A 22,421-nucleotide genomic window follows, 5' to 3' on the forward strand; every position below is an offset into this window, starting at 1 on the left:
TGTTACAAAAACTTTTGCAGCCAGAACTTCTGTTACTGTGTTTGTTTATGCCTTTATCTGCCTTTTCTGGTGCTGAAAGAATTGATGTCAATCTCAGTGCATCGTTTTAAGGTGCCTTGGGGTCACTGCCGTGGATGCTGCATGTATCAGCAGGAGTCCTCCAGTGATGCCCGGCCACTGGCCATTGATGGCATGTCAGATGAAGGCTTGTCCTTGTGGTGTGTTTGTGCAGTGGGACGCAGATGGCCAATTTGCGTCCAGAGAGTGTGTCCAGTTGGCTGAAAAGTTAACTTTTGGTCTGTCAGACTTCACGATGTAGAGCAAAACTCAGGGTTTAGGGAAACACTCAAGTTACTCATTATTATGATGTATCGGTCCATGATAACCCAAAGTCTACATGTCAGAAAGTTAAAACCTTTTCATTTAAATCGTTTTAGAAAATTAATGGAAATTATATGGTAGGATCACTGCTAAAATTCTTAATTGAATCAGCTGGTGCCGTAATGGTGAAGTGTGTGGCTCATCCAGCCTGTCTGAATCTTAAAAAGCAGCTGGTATCCACTGGGCAGGGCTGAGGTGCAGCAGAATTTGGAAAGAATTTGGTGCTATGGTAACTGCCTAGGTTGCTGATAAGGGGAGACAAAACTGTTCTTCTGATTGAATCACAGGCATGTGTCTGCGTTTATTTTTGTCTGTCTTTCTGCTCTATTTGGAATTGATCGGCTGATTACATATTGCAGCATTTTTTGATGCTTCTGACTGGCTTTGGGGGGAGTTCCAGGTATTCAGTGTTCACCACTGAGAAGATGGTTTTAGGATCTCTCTTTTTGCCTGGCTTTTTTGCTATAGCTAAGGTAGATGTCTCATTTGGGATCAATAATAGATTTAAATGTATCATTCCCCCCAAACTTCCCATAAAGTATTTTTTCCTGTTTGAAAGTCAGTGCTGTTGTTTCCTTATGTTCTGCCTTTACCACTGTATCAGTGCTTCCCAAGCTGTGCATCCCCTTCTAGGAGACTCTTTTGGACCCTCAAAAAGGGACTGCAGTTGATGAATATCCCATATGTGGTCTGTCCACACCTGAAACCTCCAAAACTGGAAATGATGATGTAGGGCAGCCTCTGTGGAGATTTATGTTATTTATGTTATGTTATTATGAATGCTGTAACTTACAAAAAACAAAGGACCAGCAGAGGCATGCTGTATATGATACTGAAACTAACACCATCACATGGCAAAGCTGCACGAGAGGAGACACAGTGAGCAGTTTTATGGTGCTTCACCTTCAGCTCAGCCAAATAAATCAGGACGTAAGGCACGTTCTGTATACCAGGAGGCATGCCCTGCCCATTGAACAGAATTTGGAAGTCACCTGCAAATGCAATAAATTTTGGGCTTGCTGATGTGAGGTGAAGGCAGGGAGAATTGTTCTGCTGACGTAACCGAGCTGTCTGCTCCTCAACAGGTTTTTGCAGAGTGTTTCCAGGCCGGCCAGAGGCAGGGCTAAGCACTCTGTTATTAATGGTCCAGGCTTAGGTGGTGCCTTTACTGTGTGTTCAAACAATCTGGGACCTTGAACTCTGAATCACAGCCCATCTGAGGCTTGAACAATTGGCAAAGGTGGCACTTCTCGCTGCTCTCTGAAGCAACATAAAGCTGGAATGTAATTTTAGCTGTGGACTATGGTCCTCGCTTCTAGCACGCAGTCGAAGATATCAAAACAGCAAAACCCACTGTGCAGCAAGGAAAATGTGGTAGTAGCAGAGGTTTCCAGGCTCAGCAGGAGCAAGAAAATTGAAATGCTAACAAACATGCTGTCTTATCTGCCAGTGCTCTAAGGAGGTGGGCGAGGAAAAGCTAGAGAGCACCTTGCAGATATAAGGAGAAATCTTCCATATTGTGCCTGGCAGGCTGTAAACACATCTTTAAAATGTATTTATTTTTCTCTGTAGAGATCATGTGTATGCCACGTAGGGGTGTGAGACTAAATTTTTAGATGCTATAAATGACTGATTCAAAGAGGTTAGTCAGGGAACTCATGGGAGAGGATGTAACTTCTGACTCATGCTCTAAGCGGTGGAGAATTTTTTATTTTTTTAAACTGTTTATAAATTCCTCTGCAGCATTGACCATAAATACTCATGGTTAGTGTCCTTTGAGAAGTACTGTAAAAAGGCCCCCAAACCTTAACACTTCAGAGTTCCTCCAAAAAAAAAAATGGCAGCCAACAAATGCTGTATAAATTAAGGAAGCTTGTTTAAGAAAAGTTAATAAAAAGATGGAATCAGAAAAGTAAAATGCTTTCAGATGGTATAGGGACTGTTTAAGTAGACATCGTACTGGAGGATGGGTATGGACTGTTGGAGGGATTCAAAATGACATGACAGCTGGCATAACCTGACACGAGGGTGAGGGAGGATAGGGATACAGCCTCCGAAATTTGAAGTTCTATTAGATGAGAAAAAATTGAACAAAGTGTAAAAACACAGTAAGGCTCCACAGATGACTGACTCAAGGTCTGAAATGTTAAATAATGTTTTTCCTTCCCAAAACATCAGGTACAGGAAACAATTGGAGAGCCTGTAAGACCAATAGATGATTCAGGAGAGTTTTTTATGAAGGGTTCTTAGAAGGTATGGTCATGACAGAAAACCAAGTTGTTTTGCAGATGTGTTCATTGTGGAGGAATGTTTAGAGGCTTCCAAATGCCATTCTTTGCTTTTAAAGGATTATCTGGTTATCTGGTCTTCATTGGAGAGTTCTAAAGAATGAAATAGTGACGCCATTAACCATGAAGCCTGATGTTTAAAAAGACTTGATGCCAGAGGAGTAAGAGATTTGTACTTTTTTATAGGGATCCTGAGGAATGACATCACATGATGCTTTCTCTTAAAGTCTCTTCTGTCCTTGATATCTCCTTGAGATCAGAGCAGATCCTTCCTCGTTGCTTTTCTTCAAGGGAGCACTAGGTTTAGAGAGCCAAAGAGCTGAAGGGCCTGTGGCAATGTGCCAGGCAGGAGTCACTGTGGGATTTTTTGTTTGTGAGTCCGGGCTTGTTTCGTAGATTCTTCAGGAACCAGTTCTTCCTGGGCGATCCATTCCCTTTGATGACAAGGGAGGAAGATGGGGTCAGTTGGTGTCATCAGACCGGGACTTGGCTCGCGGTGTACGTGTGTGCCACAGAAAGTTCTGTCATGTCTCAGCTTACTTGATACCTTGCGTTATACTCTTCCAGCCAGGAATTTGCTGCCTGTCAGCAGAACCGTCTTGAAGTCAAAGTATTGTTGAGTGATTTAGTTGGAAGGGGTCCCTGTAGGTGTTTTAGTTCAGCTCCCTACTCAAAGCAGGGCCAGCTTCGATGGTAGATGAGGTTCTTCAGTTGAGTTGTTGATCCTCTCTGCGCGTGGACATAGTAGCTTTTATTGGCCCCTCTTCCAATGTCTGATCACAATCATGGTTAAAATCATTGTAGTGATATCGAATGGGAGTTTCCTTTATGACTCGTGTCTGTTCTCATAATTTTGGGGTGTGTTTGTGAGAAGTCTGGTTCCACCTTCCTTGTGACCTGCCATTAGGTAGCTGTAGACGGCAGTAAGATCTCGCCTTCATCTTTTGTTCTTCAGACTGAACAAACACATTGGAAGTTGCGTGGCTTGAGCCCTGTGTCTTGGTCATCTCTCCTGCACTCCCTCCAGTTTGTCACCGTCTTTCTCGTACTGGGGAGCCCAAAGCTGAACATGATACTGACAGGCACTAAGGGGAGCAGATCCCTCCCAGTGACTCACAGGCAGCACTCCATGATGCAGCCTGGGATGTGGTTGTTTGGAGTACTTCTTTATCGTACAATTTAATCACGTTGGTCCTCTGCCACTTCCTGCCCCTCACCACTTGTTCTTTGCTTCCCTGACTCTCCCTGCCAGGTCATAGGTATTTGTTCAGAGCCTGTAATATGACATCTTTACCTCATGGCTGTGTACCTGCGAGCATTTTTCTTACCCTCGGTCTTTTATCTGTGAGGTTAGTTGTCTGTGAGGTGATTTTAGACCAAAATAATTTCTTTAAGATCTTCTGGTGAAGGACCTCATCAAAACACCTCTGGGGTCCAGCAGTGTTTATTTGCCTACGGTGCTAGAAATTTTTTCTGTGTCCTTTCCATGGTAGTTGTTGGCGCTTGAGGGTCCTCTTCACACCTTGTGTAGGGGTGTGTGGCAGGTCATATTTTCTATCAAAACAGGAAAATGGACACCAGCAGCTGATCTTAATACATAAAAAGCTGAACACTTTTGGACCAAACAGTGTCTTCCCATTTGGACTCTGTGCGTGAAGGTGCAAGCGGTTGTGACATCCCTCCTCAGATGAAACAGTTTTTTTGTTTTGTTTATACTGAGGTGCTGAGGAGTATAGATAGTCTAGAGAACAGGTTCTTTCATCCTTATGGTTCTTTGCAAATTTAGCTTTTGGGATGAATGCCTGAAAGTCTTGCCTTGTCGCTGCCCAGTTCACATGTATTTTGAAGCAGTGATGATCTTTACCATTGAGCTTTCTACTTCAGGACATATTGCAGACTGTGCAGGGCTTAATTTCGTATAAACCCTTCCCACTTCACTCTTCCAAGGTATCTTGTCTTGCCACTCTGGTGTGTGGCAGTGTAAACCTTTGGGAAGTCTTTTGCTAGGCTGTATCTTGGCACCCTGTAATCCTTTCTTGGAGGTAGTGTGTGCCCAGGCAGACGCCAGCTGACCTTTGGCTGCCGTCTCCCTTAGTGCAGGTGAAATATTCCCTGTTTGAGCTGGCAGAGCTTGTTAATCTGTGGTAGGGAAAGGGATGCCCTTGAGCTCCTTCCATCATGACCAAGCACGATGAGGATTATCTTGGGGGTGCAGCAGCTCTGATCTAAAAGCTCAGGGCTGCTCTCTGGCTGTTCTACCTGTCCAGAGACTTGGAGCAGTGCAAAATACACCCACGACCGTTGTTTCTGCAGGCACTGTGTCCAAGCTGTATTGCATTAGTGTTCGATGTTCTGTCTCAATGAGCAGAGTGCTTTGAGCTCTTCTTTTTGTAGAGAGGCTCTAGGCTTTTAGCACTTCTGCAGAGAATATCAGATTTGCTACGTGATTATGTATACCCCAGATATTTTGGAAACCCTCACAAATCTCTTTTTATCCTCTAAATGAGAAATAGGAGATTCAGCCAAATGTCCTGGATTCTGTCCTCTTGACTGGAGAGTTTCCAAGATAAACTTGTTTGCCCTAAATGCTGTCAGGACGTTCAAATTTTTGCTCCCGAACTGGCTGCTGCCGAAGGCCTTTTGGGAATGTTTCTAGCCTCAGGGGTTGTCTTACTATTGCTTTTATTGAAAAGTAACACTTTTCTTTGTTTTTATAATTATAAAACTTATATGTGGTGAGAAATGAAGGACCTGGACTGGCATTCTTGATAGCAGGTGGCTGTTAGATTGGCATAGCCCTGTTTGTCAGAGCTCACTTGGAGAACTTTGAACTTGAGAAATCCCAGACTTGTGCAGGAAAACATTGAGCTGGGCGATGGGAAGATGCAATTCCACCAGTAGGTTTTCCTTATCAGAAGGTGACCGTGTATCTTTCTGCTCTGAAGATAACCCAAAGAGGCCAGGGGACAGCTGAAAGAAAAGACGGGCTGTATAGTAATTAGCAATTCAGTGATCAGGGATTGCAACTCGAGGGAGAAGGGCCTAATGACATGCCTGGAAGGCACCAAGTTCACAGCTCTCCCAAAGCATTTGAATACGGTATGAATTGCCAGGCTTGAGGTCAAGGAAAAAGTTCCCTTTGCAAAACTTGAACTATTACACAGACATTTGAAAACCAGGACCTCTGCTGTAGTAGTCCCCCAAATGCTTTCCCCTGCCCTTTGCACAGTACTGTGCTTTGCACCATGCCAGGAAGAGATGAGGAGCAACAGTTCCAGTTTCTGTCTGAGGAGGGATTCAGATCCTCTGGAAGCTGGGACACTGCTGAAACAGTGTGTTTAAAGAAGGGACTGACTTAGTTTAATGCTTTGTAAAACTAGTGTTCAGGTGTTTGAATTCTGGAAGGTCATGACACCGAGACACAAGACAAAGTTGTCCATGTTTGTGAAAATGTGCAGTTTGTTGAAGAGATCGTGGGCTCAAGTCTGATAAACGTGTAGATCTCTATGGATTAAAATCTCAGTGTAAACAGGAAAAAATCATTTATTCATTCCTATCCTGTTTGACTGGGGTGGTGATGATGTGTATTAGGTTTATGCAGTATTCTTGTTTCTTTTCTTTCACACTATCCTAGTCTATTTTTAATTGGTAATAAGTTATATTAAATCTTTCCCAAGTCAAATCTGTTTTGCCCATGGTGGCAGTTGGTGAGTGATCTCCCTGTCATTTCAATCCATATTATTTTCTCCCCATGTCCTGTTGAGAAGGGGGAGTAAGAAATGGCTGGGTGAGTGTCTGGGGCTGACCACTGCAGTGACTGAGACGCAGAGAAGTCAAGGATGGGAAACACTTGCAGCAGGGTACTTAACTCACGTGGCTTGTAGGAATGTAACGTTTGGGTCCAATTCTGAAACACTATTTTTAGGCACAGTTAATATTTTATGGAGCAGGTAGTCAGGGAAGCCACAGAAGGAAAGCTGATCCTGCAGAAGAAGAGCAGAATGCTGGCTGCAGCCTCGTTGGATTTGTAACTTAACCTCAGCAAGAGCCCCACAGTCAACTGTTAATTTCAGGTGCTGTAACCTAAAAATGCGGAAGCTTGTTAAAAATAAGCTGAGCTGGGCAGCTGTTTCTGTGGCTCCAGGGGATATTAAGGGAATTACAGACCATGCAAATTAACAGAAATAGAACAAACAAAATGGGTGAGTGCATAACTATTGCATAGTGGGGAAGGAGAGCCTGTTCAGAGAGTGGCCGTGCTTCACAATCCTGTTGAATGCACATGTAGATAAAGATTAGTCTGCTTGTATTTGCAAAAGCCAAATCCATCCTGAAAAATTCTTAAAGAAGATAAAGGACATGTAGAGTAGAGCGAAAGTGCTTGTGAGGCTGAATAGGTGGCAAATTAGGTAGCAGGTAGGAAACAGTAGAGAAATGAATGGTCCTCGCATCCACTCCTCCCTCTGGTTGAGAATGCTCACTGATGGATTTCTGCAGGGATGGCATCTGTCTCTGATGTCTCTACATTCATAAATGACGTGGAAATGAAATTAATAGCAAGGTGATGTTTTTTGCTGATGATATGAAGCCAACGATAGTCGTACAAACAAGGGCTGACTGTGAAGAACTGTAGAACAACCTGACAGTGCTGGATGACTGGAGGATAAAATGAAAGATGCTGTTCAGGTTGTACAGGTACAAAATGACTCTCGTGGGGGAAGAATAACAATCTGAGTTTCACACAAAAAATGGTCTCTGAGCTCCCTCTTGGAATGCAGGGACCAGTCCTTTGTGTTGAGGTTGATAGCCCCATGGAAAAATCAGCTCAGTTCGCATCTGCAGGCAAAGCATAGGTGGAATGATAGAGACCAGGATGGGGAGGAATAGAAAGCAAAATGGAGAACATCATTGTGATGCTGTCCGCAGTAATCACTGTGTGTTTGTGTTGTGAATGATGCTCACAGTTCTGGTTTCCCTCTGCTTCTCAAAGAAGGTATGGAACTGGAAGAGTAACGAGGTATAGATCAGCTTCTGTATGAGGAACAGCTGAACAGACTGGGAGTATTCAACCTTGAGAAGAGACCACAGGGGAGCAGGATATGAACAAGGACCTTAAAAAGGCAATGAGATGGCTAACAGAGATGCTGCTCCTCTTGTTTCTAATTCTAAAAAAGTACCAAGTGAAGATAGCGAGCAGAGCTGTGGGCTTTTCACAGAGCTTACAAAGGTTCAGAAAGGTGTCAAATGTGTGGGGGAAAATCTTTTGTGTTGTAAAATCCAGAAGGACCACCTTTTACTTAGGAACTTCTGTAAAACACATGTTGAAGAATGAAGGAATGTGCTTATTTTCCAGTTCTTTTCCTCCCAATTAGGAGCTAAAGAGTAGCTGTAGTTGCAGATCAGAAAGCTGGTAGTCACTAAAGCAAATTTGCATTTTACCTTTGATTCAAGACAAGAGTAAAAAAGTAGTGAAATATCTTTACTGATTTCAATATTCTTACCTTAGATCATTTATAGATGTGGTCCCCAACCAGCTGTATTTCTTCTGTGGGAAGTTGTGTGGCTTCACCATTCTGAGCTTGACTGATTCTTTTTGTTTGTTTGTTTGTTTTTAAAGGTATATGGGAATAGGACTTTCTGCTCAAGGGGTCAACATGAACAGGCTTCCTGGTAAGTCACTGTAAAGATTTGTTTTGGCTTACAGTCTGTGTTAAATGTTTATTTAAAATAAATATATTTAGGAATTAATGGATGTGTTTCTATTAATAAAACGTCATGACTATAAGTGTCTTAAGTCTTGGAGCTTCAAACTATTGAGTGTTATCCTTAACAGAGTTACTAGTAGTGTTAATGTAGCCACAATGATTTTAGCAGATGATAGAAATTAATATTAAACTAATGAGTAACAGGTAAGAAGATAATGAGCTTTCAGACATGCCAGCTGTTCTTTGCGTCTGAAAGATAAGTACCAAAATAATTTGACATTTAATTTGTGCACCACACCTGACAATTTTATATGAAAGAATCATAAAATGTCAAGAAAATTGTCTTGTTATATTCACTTTTCTCTTCTTTCCCCCTTCCAACCAAAACCAGAAATATTTGATTAGAGTCGTATACCCAGTTAATGTTGTTGCTTACTTTTGAAATATTTGTTTTTAGTTTAGCCTTTAAGATGGTTACTTAACCAAATTCTTTTATTTAAAAGCCAGCTTCCTTTTTTTTTTTTTTTAATAAATAGTTAACTGAAAATTATAAAGAAATCTGCTAATAATGTAGTGACTTCTGTAGCAGGAATTCAGCTGGGTTCAAAGTTGAAAGTTTCCTGTATTTGTTAGAAAGTGAATGTTCTTCAAGTGCTGGAAAAAAAGGCAACGGGAACCATCTGCCATTCTGTCTTTGAAGTGATTTACTCCTGGTGGAATGCTAAAGCTGAAATGTATATTCAACCCATACTATGCATCTTGGTATCTCCAAAGGAGAACGTTTTATGAAGCAAAATATATGATTCTGTCGCTCAGTTATAAATTTCTGAGAAGTTTCTATGGTTATGTTTCTGAAATTCTGCTGAGACTGCAGATAAAGAAAAGAAGACGAAGACAAGCAGGATCCATGGATGATTTCAGAGACAAGTCAGTTTTCTGATGCACGTTGTTTTAATTGTAAATCTACTGCTGAATTGTGTAATGGAACATCTACATTGTCTTCTTACTGAAGAGGATCATGGCGATCTTGGAGTGCACGAAGGAACATTTGGGACCATTTGCGTTGATAAAGAAATTTTAAATTGTCAAGACTAACTGCGTTACTTTATTAGTTCAATTAAAAATTTCAGCAGTGAAATAACATGCATTGTAACCACTCATGATCATAGAAACATAGAATATCCTTTGAAGGGACTGACAAGGATCATCAAGTCCAACTCCTGGGTCCGCACAAGACCACCAAACAATCAGACCTTCAGTCAGAAAGCAGCGCCCAAGCACTTCTTGAACTCTGGCAGCTCAGAGCTGTGACCACTGCCATGGGGAGCCTTTTTCCAGTGCCTGGCCACCTCTTGGTGAAGAACCTTTTCCTAACACCCAGCCTGACCCTCCGCTGATGCAGCTCCACGCCACTGATGTTTGAGTAACAAATGTCAGTGTAGCGTGTGGGCCGTTCATAAATCACAGCCGTGTTTGATAGCTACAGCCAGCCTCCCCTTTGCCAGGTACCACTCTGATCATGTTTGATCTCCCGTGAGAGTTAGCTTTTGGCCACAGCCCAAAGAACTGTTGGTCTGACTTGGGCACAGACATCCTGGCATTTTTTTCCCTGCTAATTTCTGACCTGTCTGCAGAGGTGGTTCAGTCTCCAACTTTGGAGATATTTAGGCCTCAGCTGGACATGGCCTTGACCAATGTGATCTAATCAGATCTGCTTTGAGCAGGGATTGGACTGGATGTCTTCTGAAGGTCCCTTCACTCTTTAGTTATTCCGTGCTTTTATGATAACTCGTAAGAATTCTCACTTGGGAAATGTTCTCGTTTTGGGAGAACAGTTTCAATGAGAACCATTATTAAGGGGTTAAAGAATTTGTACCTTACTGCAAACTGTACTTGCTAATAGTTTTTATTAGATCTAGTGTCTGTACCATTGGAGGGAAAATTATGCTCTCCCAACCAAGTGGGCTGTGTGCATGTATAAGATGGAGCATGAGTCCAGCCCCATCTTCTTTTCCCAGAGCTGAAAGGCAGCTTGCAAGTTACTTGGCAATTAAGGGCGCAAGTGGTGTTCAAGATGTGGCTCCCCAGCATGTGCAGAAGAATGATGGATGGGATTGTCTTGTGTGCTGTAGGCTGCTGGTTGGGTTGTCCTTTTACTAGGATTCTCACTGGATTATAAAAGTTATATGTAACAGTTAAATACTAACCTGCCAAAATTGTTTGTTTCTTTTTCTTTTTTCTTTTTCCCCATTCAGGCACTGAAAATTAACCGAGCCACTTCTGTTAAATGTCTCTAAAGCCTAAGGGCCCCAAGAGCTGTTTTTTATTGCTGATTTAAATCAAAGTGCCTGTATACTTCTATTATTTCAAGAGTGTATGTAGTGAATGTGGAATTCTTTTGTTTGAGTTTTAAAAAAAAAATCATCAACTTGAGACTTCAGATGGCGCTTATTTAGCTTAGCAGTGAACTGGACACATTTGATCCTATGAACCTGGTGTTTTTTTTTGATCGCATGCAGATTATGCTGCCAAGACAGATTCTGCACATGTAGCTAGGTCAATCTCCTGTCATCTATGTGAAATGAAATGCATGGTTCTGTGTTAGATCTCAATAATTGTCTTCCTGGCTTTTGGAGAATGAGTCCAATGATTTCATTTTTACAGTATGCTGCCCAAGTAAATGAAGTTAGAAATATGTATCAGGCTTAGCTCTTATCAAGTCCCTCAGCACAGAGTAAGTGAGAGCTCACAAGGAAGTGATAGGCTTGGAGTCTTGACTTGGCTTCACGTCAAAATGTAATGTGAACTTTTTGTGACCTGAAATCCTGCCAAGTTTGTCTCCTTAGACCCTTTTTTAAGTCACTTCTGCTTTAACAGATTAATTTTCACTAGGCATACTGGCAGGGCAGCGTGTGACTACTGCAAGTTCAGGAGTCCAAAACCTGGTATGGGAGTTGGTGCTGGGTTCTGTCTCAAACTCTTTCCCGCGAGAACAAACACTTCAGTGGTATCCAGTTCCAAGTCAGGACATTTATGCTTTATGCCAAGTTTATTTTGGCTTCAGCACAGCGTGGTGCTGGTGGGGGTAGTGTTGAGCGTTCTCTGAAAGTTGGAAGTGTGGCTGGGGCAACCTGAGCATTCCCTTAAGCGACCCGTCTGTGCATTGGAAACGGAGACTGCTTTTAAAAGGAGACTGTCTGCCCCTGCTCTGCTCAAATGCTTCTGTAGGCTGTGCTCTGAAACTCAATCATCAGCACTGAAATTAGTGATTTTTTTTTTAATTCGAGTGGTATTTTTCTGACCCTTATGTGTCTTGATGATTTAAAATAAAATAAAAAAATTAAAGACAATTAGAACATTCACTAAGTGTTCTGCTTTAAAATAGTGGCTTTCATTGAAATGTTTGCTCACTTCTTTTCCCCAGGTTCATTGTTTTTTCCACGTGCGTTCAGCATTTTGGTATCTGAGGATGAAATGACATGTTACAGCTGAACTGATCTAACTCCTTGCCTTCAAAGGAGAGAAGCTCAACACTCGCTTCTCCCTACCCCCGGCTGCACAGCCCACCTTCTTCTTCCCTTGTGCGAGCTCTTCGCTCTGGCACTTGTCACATCCTTTGCCAAGCCAATCTAGCTTTCAGGCCTGGCAGAACCTTGCTTGCTTGTCTGCTGTGCTGAGGTTCTGGCAGGCTGCTCTGTTCAGCATTCGTGGAGCATCCTAAATGTCACATAAGAAATGTCCTTTTTTTTTTTTCCTCTCCGTTTAGGAAGTTTTTCTGAATCCAGCTGAAAATGTGTCTGCGGTTTGCTGCAGGCATAGCCTAACCTTCATAAAATGGAGGAAAATTGGTGTTCCCATCTTGAATATGGATGAGACGTGCATGTTGGAGGGGAATGTCCCATGCACAAGGTGTTCTCTGTTGGTTCAAAACCTTCATGCTGCTGAGAGACAACAGTTCATTTGCTTTCTCTTTGAGGGTAACCCAGCAGGAACACAGGGTCAGCAGGAGAGGGAAGGAGGGGTGAGTCTCTAGGGTAGCTGCAAGGTCTTCATTCAGCCCAAGATGTTGTGAAACCGTACCCTTAGGCATGCCCTGCTCCAGTTTGTTAAACAGCACAGATAGGATCTGGCCAATCGCTTTTAGAGACTTTAAACACCCTCTGGTTAATAACTGACTTGCCCTGCTATGCAGCAGTGCACATGTAGAGCGGAGTGCCAGCTTTTTCTCACTACTGGGTTGTTTCATGGAACTTTGATTATTTTTCACCTCACTTATAAATTCAAAAATATTGCTGGGCTTATTCACTGCTGGTCTGCTTCAAACTCCCTATTAAAAGAAGCTTTCAATTTCAAGAATGTTTTATAGGCACTCTTGAGTTAGTGTGCAGTCAGGTAAAGCAGCGTAATTTGGTGTACAAAAACTTGCTGCATACTGGATTTGGTTTGTGGGACTGTAATGCCCGAAGCCAGATCAGCAACAACAGAAGCAATTTGTCCAGCTGTCCTGTGCCTCTTTCAGCAAATGGTCCTTATGAACGGCCTGTTCCTGTAGACAAGTAAATAAAATAAAAACGAGTGCTGAGAATTAAATCTTCCCCATGCTCCCCTCCTCTGCAGAAGCCCTGAGTTCACCTCCATAAACCACAAGCCTGATGAACAGCTTTCCATTTTAACTTTGTTTGGAGTTCCCTTTGTTTGCTTTAGCTTCATCATTTGCTAATAGATTTATGTTGACGTTTGTAGATAGGACTTTATTTATTTCCAGATTGTCTTGCGTGTTATCAGAAGAGATGTTGTAGGAGCAAAGCTATTGAGGAATCTGTTGTCTGCCTGTTCCTGTCTATGAGATGAAAGAAGTATTGGCTTCTCCCCAGAGATGTTTGCAAGGGTTCTTTAGGCATCTTCAGAGGGGCACTGACAAAGGGGAGGCTGGACAGATGTTGTGTTGCAGGAACTGGTGAGAAACTAATGGATCTGAGCTTGTTGAGCCTGAAGAAGAGGCTTAGAACGGATCTAGGAGCAGCCTTTCACCCTTAAGCCCTGAAGGGACCTTAAAGAGAACACAGACCCAGACTGTTCGCAGAGGTGCACGGTGAAGGGGCAAGAAGCAATGGCCACCAGTTGCAAGAAAGGAAATGCTCATGGGAAGTTAATAAATAAATAAATAAATAATTCCTTGTCAGAGTTTGGTGTGGACTACCCAAGAGGCTCCATCTTCCGAGATTTTAACATCTCAGATGTACAATACTGTGAGAAACCTGATGTAACTTTAAAAATGTGCCTGCTATGAGCAAGGTGTTTGGCTAGAGAGCTCCCAACGCTTCTAGCTACTTTTTCCTCTGATGGCCATGACATCCATATACTCCAAATGTGTCTTAAGAACTTTTTTCTTTCTATTGGTTTTGCTTTGGGTCATCACTTTCTGCAACTCCAATGACGAATTTTTGCAAAAACAACTTAGTCTCAGGTAGATGTAATTTACATTAGGTAAATGTAAGAATTACAGAAGATGAGACTTCAGCAGGTCTTCTGAATTGAAGCTAATTCAGTTATACGTCACGTGCATGTTTAAACCAGTCATTCAGTATCGTCGTGGCCACTTCTTCCAACACCATCCTTGTGTTGGAAAGCTTTTCCCGGTGACTGAGCTAAATATCCTATGCAGTTTAAGTCCATTATTCTTAGATTGCATGGAGGTGGAGAATAATTAATTCCTTGCCTCTTAGTAGCTGTATATGTGAATACTTCTGTCACTGCTTTCTGGTCTCTCGAAGCCAAGCATCCCTGGCTCTTCACTTTGTTCCTGTTTATCGTATTTTTTTGATTTGTGACAACTTCTTGACCTTTTATGAATTTTATCTACTGGATGCATCACAAGCACTAGTTTCTTTGTCCCTGTAGTAAAATAAAACATTGAAAGTCAGAGCAATTCAGCAAGCATCTCTTTACCCACGCTGCAAAGATGAAGAAAAATCCTAACCCACACTGCAAAGATGAAGAAAAATCTTTACCAAGCTTCCAAAATCTCTAAGGCCTAGGTAGAAAAAGGGGAAGGGGACAGGAGAAAGCTAGTTGGTTAACTGGGAACCAAATAGTGATTCAGCATGCTTTCAAATCCTCCAGGCTAAACCAGCATATTGGATACCCAGCTTGATTTTCTATCTTTAGAAGTAATTTCTGTTAAGTTTATTTAAGGATTTATGCAGCTGATCAAGCTCTGTCTTAAAATACATTATGGTATATGTTCTGCTGCAAAGCTCTTCTAGAACTGTCCTTAAAAGTAGTTGACCAAAATGGTACATGGGGTTTTCATATGATATCTTAGCAAAGTCTTACACAATGGTACTCACACTTTGTTGTCTCTTTAGTAAATTTATACCTTCCATAGCATGTCCTGGGATTGCACTGCGTTTTTTACTCTGTTGGCTTATGAGCCTCCTCCAGTCCAGAGATGTGCCTCTTCCTCCGCTGTTTCCAATACAGGAAGAGTTGTTATTCTCTAACATAAGTTAAATGCTAAATAAGTTAAATTACAGTTGTGTTAGGTATTCAGTATTAGGGTATTACCATGGACCTTATGGGTTAAAAGCCTGCACTACTGAGCTTGTAGTTTCTTTTAATGCTTCTTTGATGTTTTCAGATGTAAATATTATTCTACTCTATTTGCTACGTTGAGCAATCAATCTTTTGCTTTTTAGGTATATTTTTAATTATGTTGCAGTTTGTTGATGCATTTGGAAGGCAGACGTGTGGGAAAAAAAGATGAGAAACCAGCAAAGCAGGCGGCTGACAGTCAGAGTCCATGTGTCAAGGCTGAGCACACAGGCTGCTTTTCCATTCAGTGCACAACTGTTTGAGGGAAAGGCACTCGTGGTCTGCCTCTGGAGTGTGTAAGGACTTTGGAGCATCATGGAGAAACCTGAATTTTGTTCCTCTCCTCTATTATTATCCATAAGGAAGGCTTAATCCTGTAAAGAAGCACGGAAATACTCAGTTTACCTCTGCCTTGACCCCTGTTTTATTCTTCGCTGCTGTTGTGGCTCTTCATGGAGTTCTTACACCATTGAGGTCTCTAGTTAAACCACTCAAGTTATTCAAGAATGGATGAAGGAGGCCTTGTGATTTCTTAAAAGGAGTCTGAGTATTTACTTTCACCTGATCATTGCTTATAGTTCCCTTTTCTTGCCTGTTTTCCTTGGATTTTCTACTTATTCTTTATTGAGTCCTCTTCAGGACTGAGCACCATGGAAACCTTGGAGTAGTTAGATAGAGTTTTAGGATAAAAGTGGTTGATCGAGTAATTTAATCAAAGTGGTGACAAATTCTATACGTTGTTCAATATTCAGTGTGTTTTATGGCAACATGAATACTGTGTCCTGCAGGAGATACTCAGAGCGGATTTAGAGCAGTGTGTAGCCCAGCTCTGCTTGCCACTCCGTTTAAACCTTTCCTCTTGCTAGCTGTGAGGAGATTGGACTTTTCAGGAAATCCAGCCTGTTTGTTTGAGACCCAGACTGAATAGTGCCCAATTCTTCATTTTGCCATGAGATTTGCGCACAGATAACTACTACACATAAGGAATTTCATAAAGTTGCCACTTCTGTAGTACCTTCATTAAATTAGAGGGTGGTGACTAGTCTTTGTATGTCAAGTTAAGGAATGTGTAGGGTTGGAGTAAACAACAGATAGGTGTGCATTCCCCCAAAACTGCTCAAGGAAGCACCCCCAGGACCTAGTTACATCCACACTCCTTTGGCTGACTGTGCCAGTTCCTAACCACAAACTTGCTTACACTTCTGGTAGCCTCTCATTTTTGCTAGCAAACCAGTTGGCGGGGTGCAAGAAAACTGGATCATGTAATTGGGTTAACAATAGTGTATGGGGGGCACTGCTTGATTTTAGGGTTAAAAAATATAATTCTCACCTAAGGTGTTTTCTGAAAGCTTTAATTAAAGATTGGTTCCAGTGCACAGCTGCCCACTTGATCACAGAGACTGGTTTTGCTGGGCTGGAGCAAGCCTGGCTGGCTGCATCTCTAATTTTTCGTCTGCCTCTGTCTTTTTTCAAGGTGTTTGAAGATGGTGGCTGGGTACCTTTATTTCGGTGATTAGTAAGACAGTTGAACTTGACTGGATATTTTTTTGCACTGAACTTTGTCTTGTTAAGTCACTTAGTAAAGAAGTGAAAACAAACAGCAATGAACTCTGATGCTTGTTTTGCTGTAACTTACCAGATGCTTTCTGGTCCAGATGATGAGGGGACTGAAGGTTTGGGAAGATGTTGAGCTCAGAAGGGCTACTAGCTATTGTGAGAAGGGTTGTGTGCTAATAGTGGCTCTGCAGCCTTCGTTAGCATCTGGAGAATACAGATACAGTGAATTTCAGTCTGTGCATGGTGAGTGCTGCTTGGACAGTGGAAGGGCGTCATGAGAAAGACTGAAACTGGTGATGGAGAAGAATCCTGTCTTGGGAAATTTCAGGGCCAGATGCCTTCTAGCTGCATCTGCTCTATTTCTGGTGATGCACTAAAGCAGGCGGTGATGTGCGTGGACTTGTCACAGTTATCAGCGCCTTAGAGTGCAATGGGATGAGAGGATCTATGCTGGCAGTGGTGGAGGAGGGACCCTGCAATCAAAGGACAGTGACTTCTTGAAGGCAGTTCTGATGTGGAGGAGTGCAACGGCAGTCTGAAGTAGAGGCCAACAGAAACTCATTTGCAATTAGTCAGCTGTGAAGGGCTCCGAACTGTGGGGATGTGAGAGAGGGAAGCCAAGAGAGCCTCTGACCCGAGGTGGCTGCAGGAGGGAGGGCATCCTTCTGAGCACCCCTGTCCTGCTCCCCCGGCTGTGCCTGCACCGCAGATGTATTTTGAGCGAGATGTAGTCCCTGGGAGCAATTACAAATGCTAAGCATCTGATGCTGGGTAGGAGCTGAGGGGAAAAAGCAGCCTGAGAACTGCTCTGGAAACTTTGCCCTGGTAGCCTTGTTGCTGCTAGCTTAATTAGGTTTTGACCTGAAAAACTAATTTGTCTTCGACATCCGAAGAGGTGACTGGTATGTTTAGAAATTGCAGTTATTTTTAATGCATAATAGAAGAAACAAGAGCGAAGTGGGTCAGTGTGTCAGTTCAACAGTTCGTGATCCTTTTGTACAGAGCGAACTTTTGGAAGGATCTCATCTGGACAAGTGCAAATTATTGTACAGCTTAAAAGAGTGGTGGATGTTAAACACACGCTGCCAAGAAAAAGAAATGCATTACAGTAGGTTTGAGATGTTTGGCCTTTGTAAGTGGAGCCTTCTTGAATTTGTCTACACAAATATTATTTTGGAGTCCCGGGTGTATTTTTGAAGTGAATTTCTTGGTTCTCAACACCTGCTGTGCTTTGATTTACATCTTCAGTTGTGCTACCCTGGTTTCTAATAAACAGAACTGAGAGATGCACTCCGGCATCACAGCTCATGCACTCCAGCCACTAATAACTATTCCAGGGTAAGTAATATGAGGTAGCTATCCTGTTTAAAAAAAAAAAAAAAAGGCTCAGAGTGGAGTTACAGTGTTCTAAGAGTGGTTAAAGCTGATTTCTTCTTTCTCCAGATGTTCTCTTACTGGGCCGTACCATGTGCAATTTTCAATGTAGCTTTTCATTTTTAAGTCCGCTGAAGAAACAGATGAGAAATTTATACTTATTACAATAAAACAAAAGGGTTTCTTTTGGAACTTCGGTTTTTAGACATTTTTAGTGTAAGAATACTTCTCATATGGAATCAATTTCATGCGTTCAGTGTATGTGAAATTTCATCACTGAGAAGTAATCTGAGAAATGCCCATTTTCTGTTTATTCTATTTAGAGTGCTTCTTTTTTAGTCTTCACTCTCAGTTCTGTGTGTGAGTGGTGCCTGACCAAATTTTCAATGTGCCATGAGTGCCCTGGTGCACATGTTGAAGAATCCTGAAATGATCTCCCGGTTTCTCTGTCACTGCTTAACTCATCTTCATCTTGGTTTCTCTTCTGGTGCTACTCTCTGCAAATCAGTAAATGCTCTTTAAAAAGGTTGTTCTTTCCCAAAAGAGTGATCTCTATTTAATAAATAAAAAGGTTCCACGTATCTTTGAGAATATTGTGTTTAGTGATTCACCTTCCACTACCCATTGAGGTCTGCCAAGCTCCACCTAATGCTCAGTCATATTCTCTTCATCCCACATAAACTTTCTTGCTTTGCAGTCGGTTTTCTCAGATCTTAGTCTGTGTGTTGAGGTCATCTGAACTTTTATGAAATTATAGCTTGAATATTGAAATGGGTTTGATGAATGAACACAAAGCAAGTGCACGTCCCATCCTCAGCTCCTTTGTACTTCTAGAAGAACTGGAATTTCGGTCCTCCACATCCATTAGTTACACTCTTTGGTGTTTCCCATAACAGTGGTGGGCTTTCCGAGTGTTTGGATTTGCGAGATCTAAATTTTGGAGGTATTCAACATTAAGACTTACTGAGATGTAATTAAAAAGATTAACTGGGCGTACTGTGTGGGGTTGCTTGTGGTAAGGGAGGGGAACTTTGTGGACTGAATTTGTGTATGAGGGTGGCTGTGGTGGTTTCATTGTAAAATACACATTGAGTTGTGAGAATTGATATTTTAGATTAGTATGTTGTTAGTGCATTTAAATAACCTGAATTCAGATTAGCCATTCCTTCGAAGTGTCCATAGTTCCTTGAAATCAGTAGTTGCAGGGAAAGATTTTCAGTCCTTAGGAGCGTAGTAGCATTTATATTTCCTGACACTCATTTGTCTGCAAGTGCCTGGCCTCTTTGGGGAAGCAGCTTTTATGGAGCCTAACAGAGGCTCCACAGAAGAGGCTCATGTCTTGTTTACCCATAATCAGCACTGGAAAAAGGCCTTGATGTGTATGGCACCTGAAGGGGGGAAATTTGCAGGGGCATAGCAGAGTTTTTGTCTATGGGTCAGGTTCTCTTGAATATGTTGCACTTATTCAAGAACGCAACATACTCAACAATATGTTGCACATATATCAAGAACAGTCCCCCTCCAAAGCTTTACAGTGTCTGACTATATATTTCAGATGTGGATAGGACAGTTTTGTTTTGCAGTGCCCAGCAGTGTAGGAAGCTTGAGCTATCCTGTTGGGCTGATCCTTAACCAAATTTCCTAACAAATGTGCAGGGACTGCAGGAAATACACAAATTACTGTGTTAGTTATGTACCATTCCCTTTTCCTTTCCAACAGGTTTGAGTTTTTGGAGTAATTGGGGTGTGTAGGATCTTTATTCTATAATGGATAGACTCACACAGTTCTTATAAGCTTGTTAAGAACCAGCAAAATAAGAAAACCTGTTTTCCCTTGAATTCAAGATTAGACTTCTGCTTTCCATATAGTTCAGGTGAAGCTTTTCTTCCGCAGTTAATTTCCAAAGTGCAGCTTCACAGTTGCTAGCCACGATGCTGAAGGAGCAGTTATATTTCTGTACATACCTGGAAACCTGCAATTTATTTCTCTTTCCCCATGGCTGCCCCTATACAGCAGCAGCCTAAGCCTCCGTCCCCATGCCCTCCCGGTGCTCTGCTTGTTAGGTGTGCCCCCCATAAGCAGGTTATCTTGCACGTAGCTGGATACAGCTTTTTTAGGTGGGACTTGTTTTAAAACATGAGCCTTCTGCGAGGAGCTGATACTGGGCAAGTCGGCACAGCATGGAGGAGGTGGGCAGATATCACAGCGCTGCACAGTGCTTGCTGCAGGGCGACACCGTGGTGGCAATGATCACGTCCTCAAATGAAGTCAGAGCTGGTGCCTCCCTATCAGCCGTGGTCAGAGCTGGAGGTAACAAAAACACCTCCCAAACCACGCAGGTCAATAACCTTCTGAATTTAGGTTAAATTTAATCTCATGCTTTATTTGTGGCTATTCACCTGAAAATTAGGGTTGTATAAAATAAAAGTTACCACCTTTTGCCCTGTCAGACTGACTTCAGTTCACTTCTGCTTGTATTGATTGCCCTCTATGTGGCCAGAATAACTTCAGACAGGTCATCAATAGGGTGATGTTCTACTTTTCTTTCTTTACTGCCCCTCTCTTTTTCCTTTGGTCTTTTAGTTTAGACTAACTTCTGGGCACACGGACTTCAGGTTTGGATGTGAGGAGGCAGACCAAAATCCAGGCTTCAGTAACCATGCTTCACTCTTAAATGTTTGGAAATATTAACCCATGAAGTGGTCAGGCAGTTGGACTAGATGGTCTTTGAAGGCCCCTTCCAACTGAACTGTTCTATTTCTGTTCTATTCTGACATCATTCCAGCTGAACAGAAACATGAATCCGTGTTTGAGGTGCTAACACTGGACTCGAAGATGAATCAAAGAAAGCGTTTCCACTGGCTAATAAGTGCTGAGACATTAGTGTGGATGAGTTAAAGTGATGATTTTTCTAATGCCTTTACCTGATTCTTGATGGCGGGTGGTGACATACTTGCATATCCTGAAAAATTGAAAGGTGTGGGTAATATAAGGAAGAAATCCCTCACTATGAGGGTGGTGAGGCACTGGCACAGGCTGCCCAGAGAAGCTGTGGACACCCCATCCCTGAAAGTGCTCCATGCCAGGTTGGATGGGGCTTGGAGCAACCTGGTTTATGGGAGGTGTCCCTGCCCATGGCTGCACCCTTGCCTAGTTAGTCCTCTTGACTTTAGATGTGCGAGCAATTGTAGTGTAATTATAATCAGTAATATTAACTGCACTTGCTTTTGCTGTAGTTCTTTTAAAGACACTGTATATGTAGGCCCTTTTTCAACAGTACCGCTGGTTTTTCAGACAACAAAAATCTTTATTGTGGATTTACTTATTATTATGGCCTGTTAGATAAAAGATAACAGCATAAACCTGAATTTCACTACAACCTTAAACTAATGGATAAGTATGATCCTCCTCAGAAAACCTTGTTGCTTTACATTAATTATGTGGAAAGTGTTTAAGGAACCTCAGCTTAGAATCTAGAAGGACTTGTTCCAACCCCTTACCGGCATGAAACATGCTTCTGCAGGGAGCTCTCTCAACAAAGTTTTGTGTTTATAGAGGTATTTTTGTTCATCGTTTTCTTACCTCACTAAATACCTTTTTAGGGAATGTTTTTATAGTGACTGGGTCCTGGCCCCCTGCATCCCGTAACGAGCTCTGACTTTGCTTTTGGCTGAATCGTGTAACTGCTCTGTGTCTCTGTAGAATGGCTTTTGCCCATTACCATGCGAGCTCTTTCTGAAGGTGTCTTAATATTTCATAAAGGTGCTCTCGCCCATCAGCTAAAAGTTGGCATATAAATGTAAACGTGAATTATTCAGTACACTGAGATTTGAAGCCTCTGTATGTGATAAAAGCTTTTGCATCCAACTTGTTCTTTGCCCCTGCCACTTAATATATCAACAGCAATACTCATCTCATGTTTTTTCTCTCCGTCCCAAGTTGTTTCGCACCCCTGGCATGTGCGCTTCCCCCCCACCTCCCAGCATGGGGTGTCAGGGAAAATAATAGAGGTAAAAGTACAGTGGTGACCTGGTTGTGGTAGAGAGCTTTTTGAGCCTTGCCTGTGTAGATAAACCAGCATGTTCTGTAGTTGTGCTTTAATTATCTTGTCTTCTTTGCAAGGCAGTAAATGACTTGTAATGTGCCTTGACCTCTTGAAGACTAGATTGTATTCTGATTCTGGCAGAAGATGCTCAGTCTCTTGCAGTTCACTGTCCCTCAAGCTTGTAGCATCAGGAAGGCTTATTCCTTTAACGAAGCAGGATTTTATCTTGATCACCGTGTTCTGTGGTGAGCTGCATGCGAAGTAATAGTAAAATGGGTTCATTAACAAGTCTGGGGGGGCAGGTGGAACAGACTTTTCTTGTTGACTAGGTATTGCCCATGTTGCAGCCATCCAGAGGCTTCTGGTTTTGTTTTTTCTCTTTGTGAGTCAATGGGAAGTGTCATTTTATATAATTAAGCATAGGCTGTGTTTTGGTGCTTTTTGAAGCCTAATTAATATCTAGTGGCTGTTGGATG

General features: G+C 42.2%; 1 protein-coding gene across 2 annotated transcripts in view; it reads left to right on the forward strand.

Moving 5' to 3' along the window:
• RANBP10 (RAN binding protein 10) overlaps positions 1 to 22,421 on the forward strand; it is a 76,374-nt gene that overhangs the window by 13,327 nt on the left and 40,626 nt on the right. For both annotated transcript variants that reach the window (XM_032195414.1, XM_032195415.1), the window contains one exon: positions 8,287 to 8,339. In XM_032195414.1, coding sequence (XP_032051305.1) covers positions 8,287 to 8,339 — 53 coding nt within the window. The remainder of the gene's footprint in view (positions 1 to 8,286; positions 8,340 to 22,421) is intronic.

This window comes from Aythya fuligula, chromosome 12 (genome assembly GCF_009819795.1).
Source record: "Aythya fuligula isolate bAytFul2 chromosome 12, bAytFul2.pri, whole genome shotgun sequence".
Classification (NCBI taxonomy): domain Eukaryota; kingdom Metazoa; phylum Chordata; class Aves; order Anseriformes; family Anatidae; genus Aythya; species Aythya fuligula.